This window comes from Dromiciops gliroides, chromosome 2 (assembly GCF_019393635.1).
Source record: "Dromiciops gliroides isolate mDroGli1 chromosome 2, mDroGli1.pri, whole genome shotgun sequence".
Classification (NCBI taxonomy): domain Eukaryota; kingdom Metazoa; phylum Chordata; class Mammalia; order Microbiotheria; family Microbiotheriidae; genus Dromiciops; species Dromiciops gliroides.
The window spans coordinates 45,389,869-45,410,622 of NC_057862.1; the positions used below are offsets into that span (position 1 = coordinate 45,389,869).

Consider the following 20,754-nt stretch of genomic DNA (forward strand, 5'->3'; position numbering starts at 1 on the left):
GGAAGCCCTCTGCTCTAAACTAGTTTTCAGGGCTCCTAAGGATTGATCCTAACAGGGGCATCAAGTCTGGCTCCCGTATTTGAGTCCCCCAGGTTGGGGCAGAGAAGGTGGACCCAGGCATAGTCAGACCAAGGCCTCTGGTTCAGGGTCTCTCCCACATTTCCAGAGGAGCATATATTTGAAAAGGGCAAAACAAGGATCAGGTTGTGTATTCATGTTATCCTTAGTTTCTGCAATGTTTCCTGGCTCTAGAAAATTCAAATTTTTTTTGTTACCTTGAATCTCCTTAAACACATCTATACTTTTCCATTGCACTGTAGATGAAGGATGAGACTAGACATTTGTACTGTAAAGTTGTTTTCCACTTATTCCAAGACTTTTTACCTCTCCCACTTCTGCTTATCCCAACCTTTCCATTCCACCTCCAGACCTTTTCTCTTCCCTATAATGAACGTTTAGAAACTACAACATATTTTTGTGTTGTTAACCTGTTGAACTAAAACATATTTTGACCATTTAAAAGGTTTGGGTTTTTGTAGATTTTATACTATTGATTTATCCTTAATGTTTTGCATGTTATCTGCTCTAGTGTCTTAAATTCTATGCTTACAGAAGAGAAGAGACTAGATTTTTCCAACTTAGTATATATAATGCCTAACACCAATCCTTTCCCACCATGATGCAAGCCTAAAGAGAAGAGCATTACAGTGTAATCAGCTAAAACCCAGCATAAAGGAGGCCATGGGCCCTTTTATAGCTTGTTTATTATTTGTTACTCAGCATCTTACTCCTGGTTTCATTGGAATACCCAGTGTATTTCAAGAAGACACCAGAAAGACCTAACTTTGAAACACTGAAATATTTAAAATGAATGTTAATATCCTTGAAAGCAAACTCCACAGCTTTCTTAGTGCAACCCTTCAGTTTTAGCACTAAATACTATCACCTTGAGGAAAACAGATTGGATGAAGGAGGCCTGCATACTAGTCTTGTGTTGGCTACAGTCTTAACAGTGCAAGTCTTGGAAAAGTCACAACCCAAGTTATCAGGCAAAATGACCTTTTGTGTTTTCTGAGATCTAAGTATTATTCATTATCACAGGCAGCGCACAGGTTTTTGGTCCACTTTCTCATTTGATCCTATTAATCCTTGTTTAGAAAATAATAATAGACTTCCACTTTGTTGGGGGAGATGGGGAGATTGAGTCACCAAGAGCCAGAGTTGTCAGATCTCAGAAGATTTAAAAAAATAATTGCGCTGGGGGCAGGTAGGGTGGCACAGTGGATAGAGCACCAGACCTGGATTCAGGAGGACTTGAGTTCAAATCTGGCCTCAGACACTTAACACTTACTAGCTATGTGACCCTAGGCAAGTCACTTAACCCCAATTGCCTCTACCCCCCCCACCCCCCAAATAATTGTGCAGGAAAAATTTTCTTTTAATTATTTTTGATTCAATAGCTCATTCCCAATCTAATTGTGTATTTCATACTGGAAGCCACATGCTATGCATTTTGAAGCACTGGTTTATTTTGAAATTGATCTTGATAGCAAGGTACATTCAGAAAAAAGTGACGACTATTTTCTTATTGATGGATGGAAAATATAACATTGTTTATAGATAGGCATAGATTTGGGAATTTTTGTTTGCATTAAGAATATGACTATAATTGGCAAAGAATTGGAATGGCTGAACAAGTTGTGGTATATGAATATAATGGAATACTACTGTGCTATAAGAAATGAGGAGCAGGCAGATTTCAGAGAAACCTGGAAAGACTTAGGTGGACTGGTGCTGAGTCAAGTGAGCAGAAATAGGAGAACATTGTATATAGTAGCAACAACATTACTTTTAAGATTAAAAAATAATAATAAATATATCAGGTTTTGTTTTTTTTTTTAAGAATATGACCATACCACAGTGGGGCGGCTAGGTGGCGCAGTGGATAAAGCACCGGCCCTGGATTCAGGAGTACCTGAGTTCAAATCCGGCCTCAGACACTTGACACTTAACTAGCTGTGTGACCCTGGGCAAGTCACTTAACCCCCATTGCCCCGCAAAAAAAAAAACAAGAATATGACCATACCACCAAATTTATATATTTTTCCATACATTTTTCCTAAGTGAAAAATAAATATTGGCATTTGTAATTATATTAACAAATTGAGTTGAATTTAGTTATAACACTCTGAAATTGCAAAATGGTTTCTTCCCAATATCCTTTTTTGATTCTCTTTCCCCCAACAGAGCTAAGGCTTTTCTTATTTTTTTTATTTAAATTTAAATTTTTTTTTTTTTTTGCAGGGCAATGGTCACACAGCTAGTTAAGTGTCAAGTGTCTGAGGCAGGATTAGAACTCAGGTCCTCCTAAATCCCAAACCAGTGCTTTATCCACTGTGCCACCTAGCTGGCCCCGCTAAGAATTTTCTTACCCAGCCTCTTCTTCGGACACTATTCCTAAAGGACTGGCCTGGTTTGTTTATTCGTCCTGTTACATGTGGAATTTTAAATATAAATTGATTGGTGAGATCTGTGCATTGGTCTCTTTAGACCAAAGCTTCTTAAACTGTGGGTTGCAGCCCCATATGGGGTCATGTAACAGAATATGGGGGTCATGAAAAACTTAACAGTCCATGTTTGATTTGTATACCTATTTTATATACCTATATACCAGGGTCTCAAAAATTTCTTGGGTGAAAAGAGGTCGGGAGTGAGAAAAGTTTAAGAAACCCTGCTTTAGACAAATCCTTTTTTATCAGAATTGTTTCTCTTTGTCATAATTTCCTTATTAACAGCTTCCTGTTCTTGCCGGGCTGACTTCCTTACAGACCTTCTCTCTAGGCAGGTGTGTGTCTGTGTGTAAAGTCTGTCACTTTTCCCCAGGGATAACAAATTTGATTTAGACTTAGAAGAGACCTAAAACATAATCCTCATTTTACGGAAGTTTTGAGACCAAGAACTCTTTACACTCAACATGAGACAGCTCTTTATCCTTTCTTTGAATCAATAATAATTCAAGATAAATAGTTAACATGGAAGACAATATATTATGAGTTACTATTTAAGAGGTAACTTCTTTCTCAAGGTTGATATACTTTCTAATATAAGGCTCCTTGGTTTTCAAAACAGTGGCTCTGTTTTGGCTACTATAATGTCTTAGGGCAGTGCTTCCCAACTTTTTCTATTATTAGAAACTTTTTTAAGGACAATTTGGGGGGGGGGCACCTGATAATAGTTATACTAAGAATAATAATATAAATTCATTTGAACTTTACTGAATTCATAATAGCTTGTCATGTACTTTCTCAATCAACACCATTATCTGAAAATTAATACCATGTGTAAGTGACTTTTCAGTTTGGTTATTTATGGATCCATAGCCTTTTTATTATGCTAACTGTGGGTGTCAGTGTCTGTAACCTACAGGTTGGGAATTAATTTTATCAAACTCTTAAGTTGATGGTTTTTTAAAAAAACAACTCCAAATTATCATTTTGTACTTCTGATCATTTCATTTTGCTGGTTCCTATTCCTTTTCATCCTTGGGTCCCTATAACTCTGGACATTTCCTTAAAATTTGGTACTTGGCATTTTCCCCAAAGTTGCAAATCAACTTCCCTAGCATTCTAATCTATTTCTATGACACTCATTTTCATCTGGGCCATTGACTCTTAAATCAGTTTCTGTAGCTATAGACCTGACTTTTAAAACTGTATCTCTGCCTGCTTGCTTCTCTAGTACATCAAGATCAACATGGTAGAAACTGACCTCATTAGTTTCACCCTTTAACATTTGCTGAGACATGTCCCCAGGCACCTAGGCTTGAAACTTTAATGTCATAGTTTGGTTTTTCTTCCTTTTCACCCCTCCATACAAATAACTTAAAAGGTCCTACTTGTTTTATCTCAGCAATATTTCTTGCATCTCTTATTTCTCTCTACCATCCTATAGTTTAGGCACTTCACTCATCTTCTTGCTCCTAGTCTCTTGCCAAATGATCCTCCTTACCAATGTCAGGCACTGTGTGTGTTTGTGTGTGTGAACATGGAGGCGTTGTATGTATAACATGTATTTGCTTATTTATTTTGGATGCACAGGTATGATAATAGTATCGCCTGGTTCTCCATTGTCTAACCAATACAAGGCCCTCCTCCACTATGTGGCTTAATGACTGAAATCCTTCAAGTCAAGAAGCATTTATCAACGTCAGGCACTATGCTAAATTATAAGAATACAAATGCAAGCAGACAGTTCCTGCCTGCAAGAAACAATACATAGTCTAATAATAGTATCCTAACAAAAGACAATTGCTCAACGTACATATCCAACGGTATAGTTAAGTCCTTTGTTACCACCTTTTACCAATAGCTCCATCCTCATTGTACTTCAAGTTAACTATATTTCAAGTCCTAATTTGAGAGGACTAAATTATTCCTGACTTTTTAGGTACCAAATTACGCTTCCAAATTCATTTCAGATCAATTTTATCTATTTACTTTGTCAAGCGATAGCATCTATTGCTAGATTTTTTTTTTCAAAGTATTTGTCCAGAGTAAATTTGTTTGTTGGTAATTGTTTAGTAAATGAAACACTGTTGTTATTCTTAATCAGCATCTAACCCACTTTATCTGTAGTACCTGGCTGCTGGGGGAGGTGGGGGAGAGATGTGTTAGTGTTGGTTTGTTTATGTTCCCAAAAGCAAGAGGCAGCCTTTGGTCTGTTAGTAGCAGTGTGAAAGGTCTGCTCAGGGTCCTGTTTTTCCAAATTGATGTGACAATTGTTCATTAAAATAACAGCTACGGAAGACAAAGACAAAGGCATTCAAGAAACATGATTAAGAAGATGATATGTGTGTTTGCTGTCTTTGCAGCACATAACACTACATTAATATCTTCTAGGTATTCATGAAAGGTGATTACCCCCCCCCCCCAAAAAAAAAAAGACAGCATCTTTTCCTTTCCTTGAATTAGCATAGAAACTGTTGGATAACTTAGCTGTGGCACAACTGTGAGCCCCCCTGCATGATTTTTATTGTTGATATGGGGAGGTTTAGAAAAGGTAAAGGAAATGATGTGAACAGAGGTGCTGAAAGTACTGGAATAAGACAGTTGCATGTGGGAGACTTAAATTCCTTGTTGAAGGCCCTAGGAATACTCTGAAAGAGGATAATCTGCTAACCTCAGGTTATTATCCCCTTCTTGACACATTAACTTAAAAGAAATAGAACCGTTAAATCTGTTGCCTAAGAAAATATTCCATAAGATTCTTCTTGTGAATATAAATATGTAGAGAGGGTAAGGAGAGTGGATATATGGGCATTCCATATTTATTATGGGGGCATAAAAGCTGGTTAAGAGTTAGGCAACATTTCAAACTAAACTCTTTACAATGGACATTAAATTTGCTTGGGATTTTGTTTTTTTTTTTTAAACGGAATTCTGTGCTAAGAAACTTAGGAACAGACTTAGCAAATCTGCAAGAACAAGTAAATAATTAGCTCACTTTAGGGGGGAAATGAAGCTATAAACCTTTATTCCCCCCTTCTCAGTTTTGTTTGGTGGTATGAGAACTTGGCTGTCTGGGGTGCTGAGAGAAATGGGAGGAATTAGCCAAAAATAATAATAAACGTTTATAATCGATAGGACACTTTTCTCACATCACTGGGGAAATATAATAGTATCAATAAATGGAAACAGTACCTATTTTCAGGTAAGAAAACTGAGGCACAAAGGGTTCCTAGAATTCTTTCCACTAAACCTGCCGACTCTCATCTTTGTATCTTTGTAATGCCTTTGCTTTAATAGATATGAAAAATAATAAGTAATAGATATGAAAAGTGATATGGATAGATTGCAAAGGAAAGCAAAAAAAAAATTCTGTAGGAAACTTCATATCCAGTATATAAAAACACTTGTACTATGAATCATTTTCAAGAACATGAAAAGAAAGGTCTACAGAGCTCTTATTACTTTGTGAAATTATTTTTAGCATGTGGGTAGGGATACAAATTAGCTATCTGGCCATGACCACCAGCCTAATTGTCAAATCCAAATGTCTTTTTATTCTCTTTAACCTTTCCTAACTTTTGACTTGGGGGGGCAATGAGGGTTAAGTGACTTGCCCACTTACCCTGAATCCAGGGCCAGTGCTTTATCCACTGCACTACCTAGCTGCCTCGCCTTTCCTAACTTTTGACAGTGCTTACCTCTTCAGAGTCTTCCCCTTGCTTTTGGAGACATCATAGACATCTCCCTTAGTACTCTCTTTTTATATCCTTTCTGGCTCTTCATTCTCTTCCTGACCCCAAGGACACATCTTTGGCCTTTTTCCTCTTCCTTTGGTTTTACCATTTGGGTAATGGTCAAATTTTTGCCTTGTCCTTATTTGTCTTCTGAAGCCCTGTTGGACAGTTCCAACATTTGCACATCTTCATGTGGCCATGCCCTTCCCACCAGCACTTTAAACTCAAACTTTTTTCTCTCCCTAAAATAAAATAATTTTTCCTTTCATGAGACTTATAAGACTACAGATTTTTTTTTTTAATTGAGTATGGATTGAGGAAACAGACTCTCTTCTCTCTCCTCCCCCCCCCCCCCCCGCCATGTTCATAACCTCCTGCTTCTTCTGACTTTCTGTTGCTTCTATTTCTATTTTTATTTTTGTGGGGCAATGAGGGTTAAGTGACTTGCCTAGGGTCACACAGCCTAGTAAGTGTCAAGTGCCTGAGGCCGAATTTGAACTCCAGTCCTCCTAAATCCAGGGCCATTGCTTCATCCACTGTACCACCTACCTGACCCCCCTTTCTGTTGCTTCTAAAGTAAAATAACTCCTCTTGAGTTTTTAAAGCCTTCTCAGCCTGATTCCAGCCTACCTCTCCAGGTTCATTGGACTTTATACTCTCCCTTTCAAACTTTTGTTATGTGGCCAAACTGGGATTCTCTCTTGGATACTCCTTTTGCTCTCACCTGACCTTGTACTGGAAACAGCACATGCCTGGAATGCATTTTCTGCTTGCTTCCACCTCAGTCCCTCTTAAGATGCAGCTCAAGTACCTTCTTTTTTTTTTTTTTAAAGGCAATGAGGGTTAAGTGACTTTCCCAGGGTCACATAGCTAAGTAAGTGTCAAGTGTCTGAGGTCGGATTTGAACTCAGGTCTTTCTGAATCCAGGACCAGTGCTTTATCCACTCCACCACCTAGCTGCCCCCAAGCACCATCATCTTGACAAAGCTTTTCGAGTTCCTGCTCTCCCCCCTCCTCCCCAAATACTTGTGTCCTCCCCCATCTGCTATTGTTGTATTTAGTTTGTGTGTATAGGGTGTCTTAGCTACTCGGACTTGAAACTGCATATAGTAAGACTTTGGGGGCATCTCACATTTGTATTCCTTCACTTTACATTCATGTTTATATTTATGTTTTACATTTATTTTCATATATATTTGTGATGTCTCTTTAAAATGTAGGCTTCAGGGGCAGCTAGGTGGCACAGTGGATAGAGCACTGGCCCTGGTCAGGAGGACCTGAGTTCAAATCCAGCCTCAGACGTTTGACACTAGCTGTGTGACCCTGGGCAAGTCTTTTAACCCCAATTGCCTCACCAAAAAAAAAAAAATCAAAACACAAACAAACAAAAAAATTAAATGTAGGCTTCCTTGAGTAGTGATTAGTTCATTCATTGTACTTGTATCTCCAGTGCCTACCATAGTGCCTGACATATAGTAGGCACCTAATAAATGCTTTTTTTGGTCTCACACAAATATTTTCCACTGTCATAACCCTTGAACAGCTCTTTATTTTCACTCATTTAAGCATTTTTCTTTCCTTCCTTTCTGATTGTTCTTTCAGTCCACATGCATCTGATTCCTCTTCCATTGCCTATCCAGTCTAGTCGGACCCTTTGCCTGCCCTCACCATCAGTCTGCACTCTACCTTTCCTGTTTCGTGTAACAATATTCTGTTCCAGGTTACCTGTTGCTCTGTCCAAACTAAGGTTAAGTGACTTGCCTAGGGTCACACAGCTAGTGTCAAGTGTCAAAGGTCACATTTGAACTCAGGTCCTCCTGAATCCAGGGCCGGTGCTTTATCCACTATACCACCTAGCTGCCTCCCAAACTAAGTTTTTAACCACACACTCTTCTGGTTTTCCACTACCACATGCATACTTTTAGAATACTTTTTTGCTTTGTTCACTGTCTATGCCTGGATTGAATGCCCTTTTCTCCTTTTTGCTTGTTGAAGTCCTACTGTCCTTCAAAACCAAGTTCAGTTGTTGCCTTCCCTGAGAATGTGTCTTTATATAGCTAATATTCTTTGGTTTTGTGAATAACAACCTCATCAAAAATTTGCAAGATAAGCAAATTTATGGTGCTTTCATCAGGGTAACAGATGGGTTGCTAGAACTCTGAGGTTAGTCTGTGGTTGAAAACAGTCTCTCCTTTGTCCCTGTCACTCTTTGCCTTATATCATACTTTGCTGCCTATATGTTTTATCTGCCCCCTAGTAGAAGGTGGTAGGGTCCTTGAGTACTGGGGACAGTCATTTTTGTCTTTTGTAAATACTACCGATACTTAATAAGTGTTTATTGCTGTTGTCTTTATGCTTTGCTTGTAGCAGTGATAGATCAGCATGATTTTATGTGTAAAATGATTCTCTTGAACATTCTTTTTGGTTACATATGTTTCTGAAATACCTTCAGCTAGTTTTAACTTGACTTTGATTCACCATGAAAAATACAGTGCATTCAGATACAGATTTTATTAGAAGTGAAATTGATGGTATACAGACATGGAAAGTATTAAATACTCTGATACAAACAATAAAAACTTCAATTTACAAGCATTTATTAAGTGCCTATTCTTTTTGAATTTTTTAAAATTCTACTTGAATTTTAATAAGAAATTTCCAACTTGGCAGTATCTTCTGGAATCTGCTTCAATCTTTCCTGTACAACAATACAGTTCTTTTTTTTCCCCCTGCTTGATCTTATGGTTAAGAGTTTAAGTCTTTGGAGTAGGGAGTATCTTACCTAAATTTTGTATCTCAAAAGGAGGCAAGGACACATTTAAGGAAAAGAAATGGGAAGGTGTTAGGGTTTTTCCTTTGGTAATTGCTTCATTCAGCAAGCATTTATCACGTAGCTCCAATGTGCCAAGTACTGTGCTAGTCACAAGGGGTACAAAGACATTCAGCAGAAGAGTTCACTGAATGTCATTGAAATGGTATTACTCTAATGTGACTTCTTTCCCTCCTTTAGAATCCAGCAACTATCACAAGAATACTCCTTAGCCATTTCAATTGGGATAAAGAGAAGCTGATGGAAAGGTAAGATACCACATTGACAGCTTTGTGACTACAAATAAGGGGAAGATAATATAGGGAAGAACGACTGTTGTGGGTCCAAACAGGGTGCTTAAACTGTTGCATGGTGACCCCTATCGCTTTAAAAAGTTGGAACAATCTGTAAGGCTCAGAGTCAGAGTCAGAGGGGACCTTAAAGTTCTTCTAGTTCAACCCTTATACTGATAATCTCTACAACATCCTCAATAAGTGGTCATCCATCCTCTTTTTGAAGACAGCCCCTCCTCTCCCCCGTGATTAAGAACAATTTTCACCCTTTCTCCCCATCCCACCCCCCCCTCAATTTAAAGAAGTTATTTTTGCTAGACTTGTTCATTCCAAATTAGAATGGGGGGGCTCCCCTAAGGTTCATCTGCTTACCATCATTACATACCCCATTCTCTCCAGCGAAAAGTCAAGGCTGTTCTGCTTGGGTCTAGCCCACAAAATGTTCTAATGGCTACATGTAAAAGATCCCAAGAGTTATTGGCTGGGGAATGAACCAAAATCCTTTCCACTCCATAGTGTTTGAAATAAGAGGCACTCTTACTTAACTCCCTAAGGGAAATGAGAATTGATCTTCTTGCTGCTCTGTTTAGGAAGAGCTGGTTCGGCTATTTGGCTATGCAAAATTGGGTTAGGTGCTTTTAAAAAATACATATTTTTTTAAACTCAAAAGATGTCTTGCCTGTCTTGAAAAACAGGCCCCTGTAGTGAAAAGGCTTTTTTGTTGTTAGTTGTAACACACTAGAATTTGCTTGTCTTGTGCAGGTGATCTATTCATAACTGAGAATCATAGTTGGTATAAAAAAGAAAAATCTCTTGGCCTACAGGGCCATAATTTTAAAACCAACAGATGGTTTGGGGGGGATTTTCCAGGACTTTGCTGTGGATTACAGTAGTTTCCAGGTGGTGGTGAGATATTGTTCTTTGGTCACAGTGTCAGAAAGGATTCTTGGTCAATTCTTTTTCAGTTAAGTGTTTCATTTGAGTTTGTTACGTTGTAAAGCACCAGCCCAATGTTATTGTGGCTACTCTTAACAAAGTTCCCATAGCAGACACTTATCTGACTACAACCATTGCTACTCATGTTTAAGGGAGTACTAGTAAAGTATGGTCTGGATTTTATTCAGTGAATCTTTTCAAAATTCTTCATTTAAAAACTTGATGATCCCATTTATCTGCATTTGCTAATAAAAAAACCATTAACAACATACTAATTTTTATATTGTGCATGACTTTGTAGACTTATAAATGTTGCTACAGATAACACTTGTTCAGACCACTTGTTCACCATTAATGAGTTGATAAGCTCTTTCTAAATGTACTATAGGTCAATCTTAATTTTTCAGAGGGAAATAGAGACATAGTAGTTTGTGGTGGTTTGTTTTAAAAAAAAAAAAGCACTGGGAAATCTTGACTGAAAGTCATAAAATAAAATGAATTTCTCAGATTTTTTTTTCAACTAAATATTTTGCTATAATTTACATAGACAAGTTCAGTTACGTTGTCATATTTAAGCAGCAACTTAGGTGATTTAGGAACATTCTGATTCCATGAGAATAAATACATTGTGTCCTGTTCAGTCTATTTCAGAATATATCCTTTAATTTTGGAGACTGATAGAAGAAAATGCAGACAACTAAGACAGCTTTGAAAGTTACATGTTGAGCTTACTTTGTGTTCTCCAGAGGAAAACAAGCTGTACATGTGTTTTGTGGATTTATGTAACAGTAATTTTTTTTCTATTCTACTTTGTAAATAGAAATGTTCTTTTTATTTGGTGTTCAAAATTTTTTTTTCTAATTGTAGGACTGTGGCATAGCATTGGCTATGGGATCTTCAGCAAAAGTGTTGACATTGTTGAGGGAGATTTTTGAACACTGCTATAGATTCTTTGCAGGGCAATGGAATTAAGTACTTGGGAAAGTGTTAAGGACCATAGATACAAATTCCCAGAAAAGCTGGTTTTCCAACATAACTGAAAGAGCACATCTATGTGTTGTTCTGTTGGAAGAATTATTGTTGACTCATTCAGCTTTCAGTCCACCAAAATTCCCAGAATCTTTTCAACTAAAGTGCTGTTTGTTACCTAGCTATTCAGTTTCACCCATCCTACCATTTTGCATTTGGGACATTTTTTTTTCTCCAACCAACATATTATACTTACCATTTTTCTGCATTGTCTTATTTTATTTTATTTTTTTGGTGAGGCAATTGGGGTTAAGTGACTTGCCCAGGGTCAAACAGCTAGTGAGTGTCTGGGGCCGGATTTGAACTCATGTTCTCCTGACTTACAGGGCTGGTGCTCCATCCACTGTGCCACCTAGTTTGCCCCTGTTTTATCTTACTTAATTCAGAATGTTCTAGCCTAGTCAGGTCTTTTAGAATCTACACACTTAATCCAGCATGCTAGCTCTCCTCTACATCCTATCATTTCTAAATTGCATGAGCATTTAACCTATGCCATTATCCGTGTCATTAATTAAAATGTTTGGTACAGGGCTATGCACTGGTCATTTCCAAGTTTATACCAAAACATTAAATTACCATTCTTTGGTTCTAGCCATGGCAACTAGTTCTTCAATCCATTATTCTAGCCTACATCTTTTTCTCTTTTCCACATTAACTCTAGAGGTTTTGTCCTATGCTCTGCTAAAATCTCAGTAAGCTATAAACACATTCCCTCTGATCTACTAGTTTACTAATCCCATTTTATCTGTTTTGTTTTGGGTTTTTTTTTTTAGTGAGGCAATTGGGGTTAAGTGACTTGCCCAGGGTCACACAGCTAGTAAGTGTTAAGTGTCTGAGGCCAGATTTGAACTCAGGTACTCCTGACTCCAGGGTTGATGCTCTATCCACTGCTCCATCTAGCTGCCCCCAATCCCATTTTATCTGGCATAACCTGTTGATAAAGCTGTACTGCCTCTGGGTTGTTTGTACTTAAGAGATATTTACTAATTATCTCTTCAGTAATATTATATAATTTTTCCCGTAATTGAAGAGTAGTCAGTTTAGAAATTCAAATCTCATTTTGGATAAAGAACCAGTCACCTTTCATATCAATAGTTTTATGCTTCTAATCCATGTTTGTTTTTGTGGGGGTATTTTTAAGCCCCCTATTTGTAAAAGATAAATATTGAAAACCACAGGGTTCCCAGAGCTGCTGGAGAATTGTTGAGCTCTACTTGAGGTTAAAATTGAAGTATCTTTGTAGTGAGTCTAAATAGCATTTATAAGAAATTTTAGGTTTAATAACAATTATCCTTCAGTAATCTTAATGCTATAATATATGTTCACTCCTCATTATCCTATAAGGTTGGTTTCCATCCTAATAATGCTATAGAGGGAGTAAGTACTCCTGACATTCAAATCCCTCTACAAAATACTTTCCGTGAAAAGTTTAACATTTTGTTAAGAAAAAGGAGGGATGTGCCCATAACACTTTAATAGTATGATACTGGGGCAGCTAGATGGTGCAGTGGATAAAGCACCGGCCTTGGATTCAGGAGGACCTGAGTTCAAAGCCAGCCTCAGACACTTGACACTTAACTAGCTGTGTGACCCTGGGCAAGTCACATAACCCTCATTGCCCTGCAAAAAAACAAAAAACTAAACTAAACTAAAAAAATAGTATGATGCTAACACTGACCAGTTCTTTTTTTTCTTTCTTTCTTTCTTTTTTTTGGGGTTAAGTGACTTGCCCAGGGTCACACAGCTAGTAAGTGTTAAGTGTCTGAGGCTGGATTTGAACTCAGGTACTCCTGACTCCAGGGCCAGTGCTCTATCCACTGCGCCACCTAGCTGCCCCTGTCCAGTTCTTTTTGGCCAGAGTTTTGTTGCTTCTCATTGTTGACTTTATGTCATTGTAATTAATGTTTATATTCTGCTTTCCTTTTCTGTATCATTTCATACAAGTTTTACTATTTTCTCTGAATTCTACATCTTCATTATGTTTCAGATATCCTCCAATTGTTGAGGACATAGTTTTTCCCCAGTATTTGTATTATCAAAAATGTTGCTGTGCCTATTTCCTGTGTGAATATAAAATAGGGGGAATGGGATATTTTGACATGAGTAATTTCTCTCCAGGTCAAACAGTTCAATTTAGTAATTTTATTTCCGATTCCACATTGTTTTCCAGAACAGTGGAACAGGTTCATAGCTCTGCAAGTAATGAATTTGTGTGTCTGGTTTTCTTGTAGCATACCTCCTCCCATGAGTTTTCACATTTTTTATATCTTTTCTAACTTGATGGGTATTAGGTAAAGTTGTGGTATTTGTATTCCTCTGAGCCTTGGTGATTCTGAACAGTGTTTAATAGAATTGCTGATAGTTCACGTCTCTAAATCACTTGTCTATTAAAGAGTGGCTATTAACCCAAGAGACTTAATGGCAAGTTTTTAGAGTCATTTCAGAGGTATACATCTCATTTTTCATGGCATAGCTTGGTTGGTTATCACTGTCCTGTCCACACCAAGCAGAGTAGTTCTTTGTTCTTAGAATTTTTGCTTCATTGTTCCTGATCTTCTCGCAAGATGGATAGCACTCTTTCCTGTCCTTGCTTCCTTTTACTGTGGATGTCTGTAGCTAATAGGCTATTTGGAAAGAATATTAGAAATATCATGTAGTCGACCTTTTCGGTTTACAGATAAGGAAATTGATTTTGAGGGGAAGTAATTTGCCCAAGGGGTAATAGCTAGTGAGTAGCAGAGCTTACTGGGCCTCTGGGTCTACTCTGCAACAAGATGAAATTTTATTTTAGGTGTTCAGCAATTTGAACTTTTTTTGGTGTGACCAGTAGAAGTTAATGTAGTTATTCATACCTTAAACTCTGCAGCCTTTTCTCTGCCTACAATGGATATTGGTTTAAATATCTAGAAGAGACTTCTGGTATGGTTCCAGGAGCTCCATGGGCCCAGATTAGCTGGAACAATCAAGCTTTTGCCTCCTTTTGTAAATGTTGTTGGTACCTTTTGTTTTTACACTATCGTTATTTCCCATTATGCCCCCACATCCATTTGAACCCTAAAGCAAAACCGGCCAAGACTGTTGCAACATTCTGTGTTGGTGTACAGAAAGACTTGACCTAAGTAAAAAATGAAATTTGTCCTTAAAACTTCTTACCTCGCTTTGGCGTTTAATAGTCAGTAGTATGTCCTTCTGCTGCAATCATTTGTCTTGTACATTTAGACCTGGAGTTAAAAGATTTTGACACATTTTTCATCATGAAAGCATTCTTAGGGCATTGCCTATTAAGTGGACTTTTGAACATTGTACTTTTTACAAGTCCAGCCTTGATTATAGCCTAGGGATTTTCAATGCTGTTTAGATACATTGAATTCCCAGACCATTGGAGCATGTTTATCTCCATCTCTTGGATGAATTTCTTTCTGTTTTTGTTTTTGAGACTGTCTTTGACTACATTTCCATCCTGGGTGACATAGAGTTATGGACCCAATCCCATCCTGGCACAGAAGTTTTGACCTCCATTTTCCCAACTGGAACTAACCCTATGCTAGCCCCCTGGACCTGAGGGCTTTTCTCATTAATGCTGCACTGAATGCAGACACCCAGTCAGCTGAGCCCATTGCTGCTCTGAACTCCCAAGCTCAAAAGAACCTTCAGCCTCCATCTCTCTTGTAGCTTGAATTCCAGCATCAGTTCTGAAGCTCAGTCTCTGTCCGTGACATCATGTGCTTCATTGTTGGGGGGAACAAATCCACCGGCTGGTGAGAATATAATGCTGTTATCTTTCCCTGGATGTCCCATTTGTTATCGTTTACGGCCCCATTTATAACATGGCTTCTTGTAATTCAGTGCCCTGTCCAGTTACACTGGGTCATGATCACGTGATCTACCTGTCCGTCAGATCATTAATAAACGTGCTACTACATGCTGCAGTTATGAACCACCATACCATGACTCCTGAATGAATGTCAGCAAGGGGTTTTGGTAAAGCCTTACATGAAAACATAACTTGTCATTAAAATTGCTTCCCCCTTCCCCAAATCTCTTTAGTATTCCAGTCTTCATATAGTCTTTCCTATAACAAGCATTTTTTTTTCCTCAACAGCAATAGCTATTTAGCTGTGTTTTTGTTTTTGTTTTTGTTTTTTTAATCAGTCTTCTCATTCTTCCAACATCAAAATGCCTGTGGCACCTTTTAGAGGAAATGGAAACCATGTGCCCCTCCCAGCTCCACTCCTGACTTTCTGGACTTTGCCTCTGTGCCTCCATTGCCTTTGTACCCTAGGAATTCCCACTATGCCTGGGGTCTCTCCTCCCCTTCTTGAGTCCCTTTCAGGTCTTCCAATCTCCATTCCCCTCTGTGTCTGACTTTCTGGACCCTGACGACTGCCCTCAAGCATGACTTGTGTCCCGCTGCTGAGGAGCAAAGGTGGGCTGCCTTTTCCTTGTGTTTGTCCCCAGCACTTTGGAGTGTCAAGTGCATCACAGGCACTCAATAGGTGCTTCTTCCCACATCAGAATTAGTGCTTACTACAAAGAATTCTCACACTGTTATATGCACTGGATATAAGGGGTATTCTGTTCTGTTGTATGCCAAAAGGAGAGGAATGTGTTTCCAGAGAGATCCTGTGGAACCAAAATTTCTTAAAATGAATTCATATGGGGGGCAGTTAGGTGGCTCAGTGGATAAAGCACCAGCCCTGGATTCAGGAGGACCTGAGTTCAAATCTGGCCTCAGACACTTGACACTTACTAGCTGTGTGACCCTGAGCAAGTCACTTAACCCTCATTGCCCTACCAAAAAAACCAAGAACAACAACAATACTATGTTTTGTTTTTAATTGAGGGGCAGCTAGGTGGTGCAGTGGATAAAGCACTGGCCTGGGATTCAGGAGGACCTGAGTTCAAATCCGTCCTCACACATTTGACAGTCACTAGCTGTGTGACCCTGGGCAAGTCACTTAACCCTCATTGCCCTGCAGAAAAACAAAAAGAATTCATATGGGGGCAGCTAGGTGGCGCAGTGGATAGAGCGCTGGCCCTGGAATCAGGAAGACTTGAGTCCCAAATCCAGCCTCAGACACTTGACAGCTACTAGCCATGTGACCCTGGGCAAGTCACTTAACCCCAATTCTCTCTCTCTCTCTCTCTCTCTCTCTCTCTCTCTCTCTCTCTCTCTCTCTCTCTCTCTCTCTCTCTCACACACACACACACACACACACACACACACACACACACAATTCATATGCCAAGGTGATGGATGTCCCTTACGTCATTATTATAGTCCTTCCTCAGGAATGCCTTCTGACCTCATCACTCCACTGTATTTTATTTTTATTTTGTTATTGACCAACTACATTTTAATGTAGTTCAGTCCTCATTTGGAACTGTTGGGGGCATGTATTTGACATCTGTGCTGTATAATAACCTTTGTAGAAAACCCTTTGGATTTTCATGACATTGCTGTGTTCTGGCTCTAACCTTCTCCTGGCTGCCTCGGTCTCCTTTTCTGGCTTATTACCCTTACTGTGCTGTCACACTGTGGGTCTTTCCCGATGGTCTACCCTAGCCTCTTTTTCTCTCTTTATACCAATGATTCTTTACCTGAGGTCCACAAAGTTGGAGAAGTAAAGGAAAATGCACTTTTATTTTTATTCATTTTTAACTGAAATTTAGCATTTGCTTCAACTGCAAATGAATATTAATACGAGAAGGGGATCCATAGGCTGCCATCAGAATGCCAAAGGCCCAAATGAAAGAGATTCTGGACAGAAGGCTCCCTCGTCACTTCCCATGGTTTAACTCTCATCCCTGTGACCCTCAGAGCTCTAGAGCCAATGCTAGCCTTGTGTGCTGGACGTCCTGGTGACGGCTCCCATTCACCGTGCCCAGTGGGGAAACTGCATCATCTCGGTTCCAGTCGGGTCCTTTCTTGCCCACTCACTCCTTTCTTCTACCAGCCTTCCCTTCCTCTTCTCTCCCTATGTGTCTTGTGACCACAGCTCACTTTCTCTGCCCATCCAAGCCGAAGCCAGCCTGGATTATTGCAGCAGCCTCCACAGTGATTTCCCTGCCTCTGTTTTTGCTGTGTTCCAGTCCATCTTGCAACACTGACTGCCGCTGCCAAAGCAGGTTTCCTTCTCTGCTGTCTGGCTGGGTGATTCCTCTGCTCTCTTGCCTGGAGGATCAGAGTGTAAATGTGTGTTTCCACTTTTTTAAGGCTCTTCACTGCTGACCCCAGCCTATCTTTGCTCTGCTCTGCGATCCAGCCAAGCTGCCCCTGTGTCTCTGCTTCTTCATTTCTACCACCTGGAGTCCCCTCTTTAAGACCTTTCCTGTTGTTTACTTGTCTTTTTCCTCCTCCCCCTCCTCTCCCTGCACCCATTGCCAGAGCCCTGTCTCCCAACACATTGCACAACTACTTTGTATTTGTTTGCATTTATTCTCTTTTTGTTTATGCTGTATACACTTATTAGTGCCCGACCTCCACCCTGCCCCCCCTTAGAATGTAACTATCTTACATTAAGCAGGATTATTCCCAGTGTCAGTGCTTCTCTTCCCTGCCACAGTGCCTAGCACTTAGTAGGCACTTAATAAATGCTTGCTAATTGATATGCTGGTGCCTGCTATCTTTGCTCTCCCATCATTTCATACAGATGTTTCCATGTTTCTCTGAATTACTCATTCTCATCTTTTTTTCTTTCTTTTTTTTTCTTTTCTTTTTTTTGCGGGGCAATGGGGGTTAAGTGACTTGCCTAGGGTCACACAGCTAGTGTCAAGTGTCTGAGGCCGGATTTGAACTCAGGTCCTCCTGAATCCAGGGCCAGTGCTTTATCCACTGCGCCACCTAGCCGCCCCTCATCTTTTTTTCTTACAGTACAGTACTCTTCCATTATATTCAGGTGCCACAATTTCTTAAACCATTTCTTCAAATAGTGAGCATCCACATTTTTTGGCTACCACAAATAATCTTACTGCTCTTGCAACCTTTTGTCGTTCTTTCTAATTTTCTTGGTTGTAAGGTAAAACCACAGAACTGTCTTAAAAATTATTTGGATTATTTTTTAATATGTGAATTGATGGTTTGCCTTGCTTTCTTTTCATAACTTCATCTCCTTTGTTCAGTCAGGTCCACTCTTCGTGAGCCAGTTTGGGGGGTTTTCTTGGCAAAGATACTGGAGTGGTTTGCCATTTCCTTCTCCAGGTCATTTGACAGGTGAGGACACTGAGGCAAACAGGTTAAGTGATCTGCCCGGGATCACATGGCTAGCAAGTATCTGAGGCCAGTTCTGAAATCAGGAAGGTGAGTAGTCCTGACTCCAGGCCTGGCTCTCTAGTCATTATGGCGCCACCTAGCTGCCCTCATCCTCTTATTCTTGTTTTTATTTTCTCTTTTATCATCACTTTACCATCCAGTCAATCCTCCATCTATATACCATTCTCCTAATTTTCTTACAATAGGATCTTTTACACTTTGTAACTATGCTCCCAGAGCAACCAAAGTGTGTATATTTTGACCCAGCAAGGCTGCAACTGATCTGCACAAAAACAAGGGTAGAATCAGAGGCAACATCAGCTGTGGGGAGAGACTGAACAAATGAAGCCTTGTAATGAATACCAAAGCATAGTAAAATAAGCAGCACTAGGAAAACTGTTATATGCTAACACCAACATTGTAAAGACTCACAACTCTGATCAGTACAGTAACATCACAAATCAGTGATGAAGCATGTTACTGTCTAAGACAAGGGGTCGTCTCAAGGTGTCAGATTTTAGATATTGCAAAATTTGTTTTTGTTTCTCTTGACTGTGCTTATTTGTCACAAAATGGTATTTTTATTTTTATTTTTTGCTGGACAGGTCAGGGTAGTCTGGGAGGAGAGGAAGGCTCATGATAGTTTTGCCCAGAAAGAGTTTTGTTGCAGTGAGTTTTTGCTTGTTTGTTTGTTTTTGTTTTTGTTTTTGAATGTACAGAAGAGAAAAGAAAGTTCAGAAGGGAAAAATACAGGCAAGTCAGAGACAGCTTGGAAAGTAATATGTTAAATTTATTATGTACTTCTTTACAAATATCTTCTATATAACAGATTTATAGTTTCACTATAATGTCTTTTCTCATCTACTTTGCAGCACTTTTTTTATTTTGGTCGGGGCAATGAGGGTTAAGTGACTTGCCTAGAGTCACATGGCTAGTAAGTGTCAAGTGTCTGAGGCCGGATTTTAACTCAGGTCCTCCTGAATCCAGGGCCAGTGCTTTACTGTGCCACCTAGCTGCCCCTCTCATCTACTTTGGATATGGAATATTTGGGGTTTTTTCCCCTGCTTAATTTATCATGTGATGATGGAAACCTTTTTTTTCCTCCCCAAATCTACTCTTCAATTTTCCCATGAATTCTTATCTTTCCCCTAGTAGTTTGTACTTGAAATGTCAGTATTCTGAATCTTTCAGATTAGGAATTTGGGTTCCAGTGTTTTGGTTTTTGTTTTGTGTTGTTGTTGGTATTTTTTTTAATAAAGTATTTTTTCCCCAGTTACATGTAAAGATAGTTCTCAACTTTTGTTTATACAAGCTTTCCAATTTCAGATTTTTCTCCCTGGTTCCAATGTTTTTTGTTTTTGTTTTTGTTTTTTGCAGGGCAATGGGGGTTAAGTGACTTGCCCAGGGTCACACAGCTAGTAAGTAGTTTTCATTCAGCCCCTTGCATCTGGCTTCAGTCCCCATGACCAGACTGCTTTGTTTTTTTTGTTTTTTTGTTTTGTTTTGTTTTGTTTTGTTGACAGGGCAATGAGGGTTAAGTGACTTGCCCAGGGTCACACAGCTAGTAAGTGTCAAGTGTCTGAGGCCGGATTTGAACTCAGGTACTCCTGAATCCAGGGCCGGTGCTTTATCCACTGCGCCACCTAGCCGCCCCTGGTTCCAATGTTTTTTAAGCCACCTATTTTGTTAAAGGATCCTCTGTTAATTTTCGTGTCAATTTACTCCCTCAAAATTAATATATTTTTTAAAAACCACTCTAGAATGCAGCTGATGACTCTTATGATCTCAGATGTTGATGTGGGAGAAGAGGGGGAATTTAATCACCAGTAACCAAACTGAATTTTTTTAAAAAGGAAACCACAAAGTAAAATCAGTTTTAAGATTGCTCATTTGGAGATTATTTTGAAATCCATTGAAGCTACTAATTTTAACTTGGCATAGATTTTTTATTGCTACCTTCTGCTTTTCATGGTACTAACCTTTACTGGTTTGCTGTCCACCACGTTTTCCATAGAATTCTCCCTTAGTTGATGGTTTTTTGGTTTTTGGGGTGGGGCTGTGCAGCAGCTTTTTCATCTATAGATTGCTGATCTTCAGTACCTTGTATCATTCATAACTTCTTACACTTCGGCTTCCCAATGTTATGTTCTTTAGCTCCTATGTGGACAAATGGGAAGTTTTAGTGATTATTTCA

General features: G+C 39.1%; 1 protein-coding gene across 1 annotated transcript in view; it reads left to right on the forward strand.

Annotated features, from left to right (window-relative positions):
• Nucleotides 1–20,754, forward strand: part of ARIH1 (ariadne RBR E3 ubiquitin protein ligase 1) — a 91,991-nt gene that overhangs the window by 36,178 nt on the left and 35,059 nt on the right. The window contains exon 2 of the mRNA XM_043982093.1: nt 9,252–9,319. Coding sequence (XP_043838028.1) covers nt 9,252–9,319 — 68 coding nt within the window. The remainder of the gene's footprint in view (nt 1–9,251; nt 9,320–20,754) is intronic.